The sequence below is a fragment of the Sycon ciliatum genome, chromosome 1, assembly GCF_964019385.1.
Source record: "Sycon ciliatum chromosome 1, ocSycCili1.1, whole genome shotgun sequence".
In the NCBI taxonomy this organism is placed as follows: domain Eukaryota; kingdom Metazoa; phylum Porifera; class Calcarea; order Leucosolenida; family Sycettidae; genus Sycon; species Sycon ciliatum.
The window spans coordinates 81,902,176-81,914,744 of record NC_088643.1 but is presented as its reverse complement, the minus strand read 5'-3'; the positions used below and the strand labels follow the sequence as shown (position 1 = coordinate 81,914,744).

General features: G+C 45.1%; 1 protein-coding gene across 1 annotated transcript; it reads left to right on the top strand.

Annotated features, from left to right (window-relative positions):
* Positions 1–1,923: 1,923 nt before the first annotated feature.
* Positions 1,924–2,361, top strand: LOC135808110 (dentin sialophosphoprotein-like). The gene has a single exon (XM_065321273.1). It carries the CDS (start codon positions 1,924–1,926, stop codon positions 2,359–2,361), a length of 438 nt encoding a protein of 145 aa, XP_065177345.1.
* The last annotated feature ends 10,208 nt before the right edge of the window (positions 2,362–12,569 follow it).

Sequence of the window (12,569 nt, the reverse complement as noted above, 5' to 3'; positions counted from 1 at the left end):
TGTGCCACCAAGGGAGTACTTGGAGCCATGATTAAACGTAACGTTTAGACTCGTCAAGGTGTGGAGTTTTTGGACACTCATGAGCAGACACAGCATTTTCACGGTGTATTAATATTTGCTTTCGTCTCCATCTGCTATATAGTCCTCGTTGGCATGGAGGTGAAACACACGAAGTTCGAACACATTTCCTTGTGGCACCTTTCACGCTTTGAGTCACGAGTAAAAGAAATCCTTATCGGTGGACGACTCCTTTAGCCTTAGGTTATAAGCCTTATGGCCGTATCGGCAGTGTGGCATCTGCAGCTTGCTGATCACCTCGTCATCGGGGTATGTATGAAATGAAGTCACCTGTGCTATCTTGTGAGACGAGTGCATAGTGCAAGTCGATGAACATGTGCAGCAGGTAAATACAGCTGGGCAAAGCATAACACATCAACACCACTATAGCAACAAAACCATGCTGAAGTCTAGAGTGAACTGCTTGTAGACTTAGTACGCTAAATGCACACACTTTGTTGTGGTCATTGAAAACTAATTATCTGCGCTACTTAGCCACATTCATCTTAACTGTGCGAAGTTCAGTTCAGGTCAATCGGCAAGAGGGTCTCTGTACAGGTGAAAGGGACAGACACACACACGAATCTATGACACAGTCATTGCCAACCGACGTGCTGAGAAATGTCGCTTTAGCAGCTCTGCACCACCGACTGCTGGCAATGCAAGCCAATTTATTTATTTGTGTGCACTTAGTCTGTCTTGGATTTGGAGATCAATAGACATCAAGCAACCCTCGCATTAGGTGATGACATGAGGTCCTTCTCACTGGCGTGTCCCCGCGTGCCCACCGGAGAAGCGATCTTGATTTTCATATCTTATCAGTTATCACAGTGCTTAGTAGGCAAGCACCGCGACACGTCCGAGACGAAAGCCAATGTACGTATTTCGGCCAGCGAATATGCCTGCTCTTGGCAGAGCAAGTATGATACTCGGACAGGGTCACAAGGGAAAATTGTTCTGGTGTAGTAATAATAGAAGCAGTATAAGCTGGTACTAATACATGATGAAGAGAATTATGTGTGTTATACATTCAGTGCCAGTGACTATTTCGTAAACCAGTGCCGCGGTAAACATGGGTTGCTGCTACTGCTGCAGACTAAACAGCGCTGTCTGGCAAAGACGAGACACTGAGACGACCGCTTTGAGCCATGCGCTCAGGTCGCGTGGCGTTGACTTTGCAGATCAAGGTGGACATTTGGAAGGGGAGCTTGGCTTTACTCGTTCCAAAGCTGAGCATTGACAAGGTTTGAACCGATCACTCGACCGGGACGAATGACACGAAACCGGCGGGAGTATTGTTGAAACCGTCGACGGGAACTGCTATAGTGGCTGTAATACACAGGGAAATGACGGGAGCAAATCTCGTCGATAGCACCTCTCCAAGGCCTTCACGGTGTTTAGTATAGTCGCTGTTCAGGGTGTTCGTCGCAAGGCGGACAGCTGCACAAAACGTTCCTATCGGCGTGCTGAAGCTTGAGATTATACAGGTGTATACTCAGGCTTAACTTATCCCACCGACTGGGGTCACGCTGAATAATAAACGAGATCGATGACCGAATTCTATTCACCTCATTGTTGGTGCACATTCATAGCTTTTCACCACCTTGGCGAAATGTTGGAGATAGCCATCATAATCCCAATTTATCCACATTTTGTGTTTGTGGATAGTCATCGAATTTCGGTGGCGATGCGCAGACGCCTATAGCAGCGCATTGCATGATCAATGATATAAAAGACAAAGTCAGATCGACGTTAGAGCATTAGTTACCCTTGAGAACTCCAAAAGACCTTCTCTTCGTCAGCTCAGAACTATCGTTCTCTGATTTTGTTCATATTCGTTGCCGTACCTAAGTATCATCTCCGAAAATGAAGAGCTTTGTTGTGTTGGCCTTGTTGGGTTGCTTGTGTGCCCTGGTGATCAATGTCTCGTCCCGGAGTGTGGGAAAGAACATCCTGGCCCGTAGTGATAGTGATGATAGCAGTGATAGTGTTGCCATGGATACAGGAATGGGAGAGAGCGACAGCAGTGATGGTGGTGATGATTCCTCGGACGACAGTGATGATAGCAACAATGAAGACGGCAGTGATAGCGAAGACTCGGAGAATGGCAGCAATTCAGATGACAGCGACAGTGATGATGGCTCGGCCGTGCAAGCCCAACAACCTGCTGTTATCGTGCCTGCAGTTCCGGAGACACCCAGGCCCCCAATTTTCATTACACTGCCCGTAGACTTGGACAAAGATGCGCCTCAAACTAACGCACCAACGGAAGCTGCTCCTTTAGACAAGGATGCTCCCCAGTAACCTGGAAACACTCATCCTCCTTCTACAATCGAACCCCTCCGATCTAACCTTCACCGGCTCAGTGTACCAATCAAGTATGTAATGTTGTGGCTGTGTGGTACGTTAGAGTGAGCTTACCACGAATGCACCTGCGCCACTTGGCATAAGCAAATCAATAACAATTAAATTCATAATGTATAATACACATTCATACTACAGGTTTCTTGAAAACCCGTCCGAATTGATAGCATCATCTTGCCTTTGCCTTGATTTATGATTTGGGACTTCTGCCTTGAGCACATAATCGACAGTAAGATAATGGCTCTAAATCCTGAATTTGACTGTATTACGCTTAACCCTAATCCTACCTGCTCCCTTAAGGTTGGCTAATGAAGTGATTTTAGAAGCCGCACAAAGGTACACATTGTAAACATAATTTGATTTCTTACTCAGGTGTAAAGGTCGCGTTGAGCGCGCATCCTCCCATCTGCCTGGCGATGACACAGTGAACAGACTAGATAGGTTTCTACGATGAATTTCTATCCCGACAGTTATCGAATCTTTCTCTCTTTGCTTCCTCTGTGATAGCCAACTACTCCAGGCTTACCATGCATGTATTGTGCGTCTCCATATTCATCTCTATCCCTACGTACTCACTTACAAGTATTCTCACCATCCGCTAACTTCTCTGATAATTGATTTGATCGATTAACGCTGTTACAAGTGCATTTACTCCTAAGTTGACTTTTCACCGTCACAAAAGGCACAATAATTGTGGTGATAATACAACATTTTGATAATAACAATCCTCATATCCGAACAGCATCTTCCATGTTGAGCGTGATAGCATTCAGCGCCATAGAAGTAAAAATATAATATTATCGTGTTCGTTCCCGAAGGGAACTCACGACGGCCGCTAACACCCGGTAAGCCTTAGGGGAAGATGATTGAAGAGCCTGTAAATAGTTGTGGGAAGCTCAGAAACACGAAGGTAAACTGTACATACGATGAGAAATTCATCTACAAATCATGCCTGCCTGTTTTACCATGGAGCTCCTTAATATTTTTATTTGGCATTGACAGCACATCGGGCACACAATGCTTAGATCACGCATCAGGCTGTGACATCAGGCTGTGACATCAGGCTCCTAAACACTAGAATGCATAAAGGCACACAATGAAAACCTTGGAAAATCCCGTTGTGATTCAGAGTTTCATGGCTGAACCAATCATCAGACAACGAAAAATGTCTGATTGTCTGATGATTGATTCAGCCATGAAACTCTGAGTCACAATGAAATTTGCAAAGGTTTTCATTGTGTGCATTTGTGTACGCCGCTCTGCCTGAATCAGGTATTGTCCGTATTGAGCACTTTCGCAGAACCCACGCCTACTGCCTCTGTGTAAACACTAGAATGGTAATACTTTGAAGCCCCATAAAAGAGGCTCCTCATCGTCATACTCTGAAGCCCTCGTCTGATCAATCCTGAGCCATCCAATGTATATGGTTCTTTTCGAAATAAGCCATGTTATTTTCTGCTCTGTCGATATCTGAAAACTCTACCTCAAGTAGCTCATTGTAGTGGAAGAAGTCGGCCAAATTCAGGATTCATCGCCTGGAGGTAATTTCATTGCACCCACTTATAGGTGCTTGGCAATGGTGACAGAAACGCCTTTCGACACGGGCGTTCGGGAACCTGCCTCTGGTGACCGCTATCGCCCTAATCTCAAAATCGCAGGGTATGTGGTCGGGCTGGAGAGCAGTGGTATAGCTGTCAGAGCTTGTATCACACTGTCGTACATCTCCCCTGTCTTCTTGGGCAACAGGGAACAGGCTGCCTGCTGGACTTCTTCGCCACGCCTTGCCATGATTGTGTGAATGTGGTAGAAGAGTACATTGTAGCTGAACACATTTTCAACATGCCATCCATATGCCATACCGGAGATGAATTCAGCTTCTGCATACCACCTGTGCTTCAGTGTTTCAAGCGGATTTCATTATGGAAGGTGACAAACTACCGAACTAAACTGGATTGACGGAAGGAGGGCAACCGAAGTTGGTGAAATCAGGATTCTGGTGCTTCGAAGTATGTTCAGGACAAACGTGGACCGAACGAACGCATCTACTGCATATCCAAACTGGAGTTTCTTCCCAACAAAGTAACGTAACAAAGTAGCGTAGAGATCAGGTAAAAAGAGAGGGAAGAGGTGTATATGAAATGTGTGTGCGTTCATACGTTCAATGACGTTGCCTATTTCTTCTGTTGAGGGGGGGGGGGATCCCCATGCATGCTGTGTGGAACATCGTGTTCAAGTCCAAACACAATGACGATAGTGTACCCACGGTCGTAACGTTATGAGGACAATTTCCCTGTTGAAGCCGGTGAACACTGAAGATTTGTTGTTACAATGATTGAACTGCACGTACTGGAAGGATATTATATGTATTTATTTATTTATTTCTGCACCTCGTGGCATGTCAAGACAGCCAATTGAATTGAGGAGAGGGTGAGACCAACCACGGAAGAAGAGAAAAAATAGAATGAAGAGCACGTACACAAAAAGTGGGAAGGGATTAGCAACTTACAAAGCAATTTGTATTGTATTTTATTATTTTAATATCAAAAAGTATTCTTTCTAGACCAAAGAGTGGTATATTTGATAACATTTAATAACGATAGAAATTTTTACGATACTTCTCCAGACGTTTCGTTGTTCTGAACAACATCGTCAGTGGATAAAGAAGCTTTATCCACTGACGATGTTGTTCAGAACAACGAAACGTCTGGAGAAGTATCGTAAAAATTTCTATCGTTATTAAATGTTATCAAATATACCACTCTTTGGTCTAGAAAGAATACTTTTTGATATTACAATGAGAGTGAATAATCAACGGCTTGTCCACCAACTCTTTGTCTTTTATTATTTTACTTGGGCATTCCCAACAGACCCTTAGGTCTTCTTACAGGGTTCCCAAGATGAATGAATGTATTAAGTTCTTGGCGAAATGAATTGGGGATATGATTAGTGCGAAGGGATTCGGGAAGTGCATTAAAGCGGTCAGCACCAAGGAATGAAATAGATTTGTATCCAGCTTGAGTTTGCACGATGGGTAAAGAAAGAGAATAGTCCCGGTTTGTATACATCAAGTGCCATATGCAGGTACTTGGACCCATGATTGTACGTGACGTTTAGACTGATCAAGGTGTGGAGTTAGTGGGACATTCATGAACGGACACAGTATTATCACGGCGCATGGACATTTACTTTCTTATCCATCTGCAATAATAGTACTCGTTGGCACGGAGGTGAAACACATGAAGTTCGAACACATTTCCTTGTGGCACCTTTCACCCACTTTCACCATGTTCACAAGTCAACGAACTGACAACACCTTATGACCGTATCGGCTGTGTAGCATCTACAGCTTGCTGATCTCCTCGTCATTGGGGTATGTGTGAGATGAAGTCACCCATACTACCTTGTGAGACAAGTGTACTATGCAAGTCGATGAACAGCAGGTAAATACAGCTGACCAAAGCATAACACACCAATACCACCATAGCAACAAACCACGCTGAAGTCTAGAGTGGACCAGTCTTGTAGCCTTAACACACGAAATGCTGGCACGTTGTGTTGGGCATTGAAAACTGATAATTATCTGCGCTATTTAACCACATTCATCCTGTACCTGTGCGAAACAGTTCAGTTCACGTCAAGAGGGTCTACATGTATAGTATCGGCAGGTGAAAGGGTCACAGAGAGAGAGACACACACACACAGTAACACATTAATCTACGACACAGGCATTGCAACCTGACGTGCTGAGAAATGTCGCTTTAGCACCTCTGCACCACCGACTGCTGGCAGTGGAAGTGAACTTTGTGTGCACTGAGTGTGTCATGGACTTGCAGATCAATAGACATTGAGAAACCCCCACACAAGGTGGGGACATAAGGTCCTTCTCGCTGTCGTGTCCCCGCGTGTCCACCGGTGAAGCGATCTTGACTTTAAAATAATAATATTATTATCATAGTAGCCAAGCTCCGCGACACGTCGGAGACGAAAGCCAATGTACGTGTTGCGGCCAGCGATAATGCCTGCTCAAGTATGGTTCTCGGTACACAGCGTCACACGTTTAACGGTATACTGCTGTGGTGTAGGATTATATAAGTAGTGTAAGCAAGTACTGATACATGATTGTAGAGAATAATAGTATGTTATAATTATACGTACAGTCAGTGCCTGTGACCATTTCGTAAACCAGTACCGCGCTAAACATTGTCATTGGTTGCTGCCGCTGCCGGGACAACACCGGTCTCTGGCAACGACGAGGACCCTTGAGACAAGCGACTTTGAGCCATGCGCTCAGGTCGCGTGGCGTTGACTTTGCAGATCAAGGTAGACATTTGTAAGGGGATCTTGGCTTTAGTCGTTCCAAAGCTGAGCATTGACAAGGTTTGAACCGATCACTCGACCGGGACGAATGACAAGAAATCGGCGGGAGTATTGTTGAAACCGTCGACGGGAACTGCTATAGTGGCTGTAATACACAGGGAAATGACGAGCATAAATCTCGTCGATAGCACCTCTCCAAGACCTTCACAGTGTTTACTATAGTCGCTGTTTCATGGTGTCCGTTGACAGGCGGACAGCTGCACAAAACGTTTCTATCGGCGTGCTGAAGCGTGAGATTATACAGGTGTATACTCAGGCTTAACTTATCCCACCGACTGGGGTCGCGCTGAATAATGAACGAGATCGATGACCATTCACGCCATTGTTGTTGCGCATTCATAGCTTTTCATCGCCTTGGCGAAATGTTTGATAGAGCCATCGTAATCCCAATTTATCCACAATTTGTGTTTGTGGATAGTCATCCAATTTCGGTGGCGATGCACAGACAGCGCATTGCATGATCAATGGTATAAAAGACAAAGTCAGATCGACGTTAGAGCATCAGTTACCCTTGAGAACTCCAAAGGACCTTTTCTTCTTCTCCTCAGAACAATCATTCTCTGATTTTTGTTCATATTCTTTGCCATAACCAAGTTTTATCTCCCGAAAATGAAGAGCTTCATTGTGTTGGCCTTGTTGGGTTGCCTGTGCGCGCTGGTGATCAATGTCTCGTCCCGGAGTGTGGGAAAGAACATCCTGGTCCGTAGTGATAGTGATGATAGCAATGATGGTTCTGCCATGGATACAGGAATGGGAGAGAGCGACAGCAGTGATGGTGGCGATGACTCCTCGGACGACAGTGATGATAGCAATAGCCAAAACGGCAGTGATAGCGAAAACGGCAGTGATAGCGAAGACTCGGAGAATGGCAGCAGCTCGGATGACAGCGACAGTGATGATGGTTCGGCCGTGCAAGCCCAACAGCCTGCTATAATCGTGCCTGCCGTTCCGGAGACACCCAGACCACCAATTATTATCACACAGCCCGAAGACTTGGACAAAGACGCGCCTCAAACTAACGCACCAACGGAAGCTCTTGTGGTAGACCCGCCAACTACAGCTGCTTCTCTCGACAAGGATGCTCCTCAGTAACCTGGGAAGCTTTGCAATGCACTCATCCTCCGTCTACAATTGACCCCCTCCCATCTAACCTTCACCAGCTCAGTTTGCCAATCAAGCATGGAATGGTATGGCTGTGTGGTAAGTTAGAGTGAGCTCCCTACGAATACACCTGCACCACTTGGCGCAAGCAAATCAAGAACAACTAAATTCATAGTGTTACCGTACATTCATACTACAGGTTTCTTGAAAACCCGTCCGAATTGATAGCATCATCTTGCCCTTGCCTTGATTTATGATATTGGACTTATCCTTGAGTACATAATCGACAGTAAGATAATGACTGTAATTCCTGTATTTGACTGCGGTATGCAACCGGTTTATAAAATGGTTCGCTAATTGTAAATGTGATTTTAGAAGCAGCACAGAGGGAAATATTTTAAACATACAATGTACATTGTAAGTTTATTTCTTACTCAGCTGTGAAAGGTCGCGTTGAGCGCGCATCCTCCCATTTGCTTTGCGATGACACAGTGAGCAGACAAGACATAGTGTTTCTAAGATGAATTTTAGCAGTTTTGTTTTAAACATTTTATCCAGACAGTTTCGAAATCTTTCTCTCTCTATCCTTCCTGTCTGATAGCATAACACTCCAGGCTTACCATACATAACACTCCAGGCTTACCATACATAACACTCCAGACTTACCATACATAACACTCCAGGCTTACCATACATAACACTCCAGGCTTACCATACATAACACTCCAGGCTTACCATACATAGTTCATCTACATACTCAACTATACCTTCGCACTCAGTTATTCTCATCATCCGCTTCCCTGATAATTAATTTGATTAACGTTATTACAAGTCCATGTATTCCTAAGTATACCTTCACAGGCACGTAAGCCCGTTTGGTGATAATACAACAATTTGATAATAACAATCCTCATATCCTAACAGCGTCTTCCATGTTGGGCGTGATAGCATGCAGCACCATTTGGTAGCAGCGAAAGGTCACGTGACTGCGGCATATCGGAGCATTCCTATGCATATACATGTAGATTGTATTGTATTGTATTTATTTAAAAGGATTCTCCAAAAGCAAATGGATGCTTATCACGGAAGTCTCCCACATAAATATCGCAAGAAAATGGGGAAATGGGGGAGAGGAGAGTGGAAGATGAAGCATGGGAAGAAGGGAAACAAGTAGTGTACCTAAATATCGAGGTATAAAAGCAGGAAAGAAATCGACGAGGGAAGAAATCACCTCTGCAGATAATAGCGGGACATTTAGATGAAAAAACCCCAGCAAGGATTAATTTCAAGGAAAAAAATTTCTCAAACGGAAAAGTTCGGAATTCCAGTCAGAGAATATCTATGCTGTGAGTAATGAGCCTTTAGAGCAATGCGAAAATTGACAGAGGACTGAACGCAGCGGATGTGTTCTGGAAGTTTGTTCCATTCCACAGATAAACTGAAGAGAGGGGATTTAAGGAAATGGGCGCCAGAACGAGGTAAAACTATAGAGGACGGGTGACGACAACTAAGGGATACATTGAATTTGAAACGAATTAGCAAAGACGGAAACTGGTAAAAGACATGATGAAAATACAGCAAGGACAGAATCTGACGACGCCACTTCAGGGATGACCAGTCACAAGTACGATTAAGAATCTGCTTCGGGGTTTCCCACTCAGGAGGGTGCCGGGTCTTACAAAGCAGATATGAACGAGCAGCAACGGCTTGCAGTCGGTCTAACGTAAGCGAATCTGAATGGGATACGGCGAATGACCAGACAGGGACTGCGTATTCTAACAGTGGTCGTACGTAACACTTGTAGAGCAAATTCACGGTTGAAGCAGAAAGGAAATGGGCCATATGGCGCAACAGAAAAACACGACTGCGAAACTTATGGGTGATAGATTTTATATGGTCAGAAAAATTTAGTGAAGGAGTGATAGTCACGCCGAGATGACAGTGGCTATCACCTTTCTGAATAGGCACACCGTTCATTGTCAAGGGGGATGACGGGCCGGGGGCTAATGCATATTTTTGAAAGGGTAGGTGGACGCATTTACTGGTGTTAAACGTCATGGCAGTAGCTGATGACCATTGACAACACTTATCAATGTCAGTCTGGAGCAATGCATGATGGATAGGAAGTGAGGTGTTTGCTGGAGAAACAAGAATTAAATTAGAGTCATCAGCAAAAAGGGATAGGGTACTAGAAGCAGGGGCATCAGGAAAGGAGTTGATGCACAGGTTAAAAAGAAGCGGACCGAGATGGGAACCTTGGGGTACGCCAGCGGTGATGGGCAAAGGGTCAGAAAGAGTTTGGCCAATGCGAACGCAAATACTACGATCACTGATGAAGTCCTTCACCCAAGAACAGGCAGAAAGAGAACACCAACCTGAAACAGATTGAATAACTAAATGATGACTAACTCTGTCAAAGGCCTTAGAAAAATCAAGGAACAGCTGGTCACAAGAAGACTTAGAGTCAAATGCACGCGAAACAATTGAGGTAAGCTGTACCAATTGGTCAACTGTTGACCTCTTTCGACAAAAGCCAAACTGGCTGGAACTGATAATTTTATGGCTCTCAACAAACGAGTAAAACTGACGGCTAATCATAGACTCATACAATTTGGCAACTGCATTTAACAGCGATATAGGACGGTAATTGACTGGGTGAGAAGGATTACCTTTTCCCTTGAACACAGGTACAACAACGGCAGATTTCCACTCCCTGGGCTGAGTACTGGACAGCAAGCAGCGGTTGAAAAGGGCGGAAAGAGACTGTGACGTGACCTCAGCTGTTTCACGGAGGATGCGATTGTTCAGCAGTCCAGCGGTTTTACGTTGAATGGGAAGTCTGGATAGCGTGTCAAATACGGACTGCACAGAGAATGGTTGTATGGAGAACTTCACAGTGGACGTGCAGGTCAGATGTTAGCAGTGGCGCCTGGCTGTAGCTCGCAAACACTTTGGCTAGGAGATTCGTCTTTTCCGTATTACTCGTGGCTGGGTAGGCTTGGTTGTCATGGTAGAGGTCAGGGATAACCGGAGACGGGCGATTCACATTACAAAGGATCTTTGCTTTGCGCCACCATGTACGGGTTCCATGATGCTGAGCCATGTCTCTCGCCATCCTCTCGTGATAATGGCGTTTCGCCTTCCGGAGCAAGGAAGTAAGACAGTTACGTGAGAGTCTATACGCTATCCAACTATCTGTAAATCCGAGACGTTTGGCCTTGGCGAAGAGGCGATCCCGAAGCCGCCTCTGACGATGGTGAACAGCAGAGTACCAAGGCTTGTTCGATGGAAATGTGCTTCTCCGGACAACGGGAACAAACAACGATACAGAGTCTTCCAGCGCTGTGCGCCACAATGACCAGGCCTCATCAACTGTTTGCGCATTTTGGACGGCATCTAGCAAGGGTAGTTGCCACACGTGGTTGTTAAATGCTTGCGTAGATAGTTGTGGGAATTTCAGAAACACGATAGGAACATAATATACAACCGATAACGAATTCATCTACAAAATTAATCATGATGCCTGCCTGTTGGACCATGGAGCTACTTAGCGGAACGTTAGCACCGGCCAGGCTAGGTTAACGTCAAGAGTACATTATGTGAGAGTCGATTTTTTCTTCAGACTTTTCCTGTTTGTGTCCTTCCCTCAAACTAGTGAAGTACATTATGTACTCTTGTTAACGTTGAAAGACATGGTGCATGTTATGTTGCCTTGCAAAGATTGTTTAAAGCTAGGTGAATAGTAGCGGAGCACATTCGACCAGGCCATCCATATGCCACACCGAAGATGAATTCAGCATCTGCATGCCATGCACCTAGGCTGGCGAAAATCAGGTACATGGCAGGCTTGTTGGCCGCTTTCATGAAGGAGGATAGGCTCTTCATTCGCTGTCAGCGTGTACCGCTCTCAAAAAACGCTAGCTAGATCCAATAAAGTGACCGGCGTCGGCAGCACATTTCCCTCCGCTATCCACGTCCACTGAATCGAATTCCGCTTTTTATTTAAGGCTACTTTTGTTGGCAAGTTGACTGCAGCTTCAGCAGGCATCTCATGTAGGAGGTCAGAAACGATGGTGTATTGCGAAGCCTGGAATGATGCAGCTTGAGTCTTGACATTCGTAACTGCTTTATGCGACAATGTCCAATCTGGTCGTGTCCGGTGCATGGATATGTTGTCGGGTGTACGCCAAGATTTTGCCATCTTCCGTCTTCAGCTGTTCTTTGCAAGAGAGTTCATCACATATATCACACCGTCAGTAGATACGTTCGCCCGGTACGCGGTCCACGTGTGTCCTGTACAGACCCGAATCATGATTTCACCAGCTTCGGCCGCCCTCCTTCAGTCCACCAGTGTAATGCGGTAGGTTGGTTGGTCTACTTCGAAGCATTTTAATTCGCACAATAAACGGGAACTACATATGCCCCAATGATACAAAGAAGAATGGATAGGCCACAATTTGAAATGAAAGGAAAGGAATATAGGTCGTCACCTTCCATCTTGAAATCCGCATGAACAACTGAAAGCTAAGAGCAGTGAAATCAAGTTTATTTTACATGTATACTCGACATTGCTGTTTTTGGTGTTCATGAAATTGCGGGCCAGTAAAGTGAGAAAACAACGTTGCCAGTTTTGGCACTTCTATATTGGCACATCTGTATTCTAGCAGTCT

Coding starts and splice junctions, on each gene's coding strand:
- LOC135808110 (XM_065321273.1), top strand. CDS start 1,924: ATGAAGAGCTTTGTTGTGTTGGCCTTGTTGGGTTGCTTGTGTGCCCTG.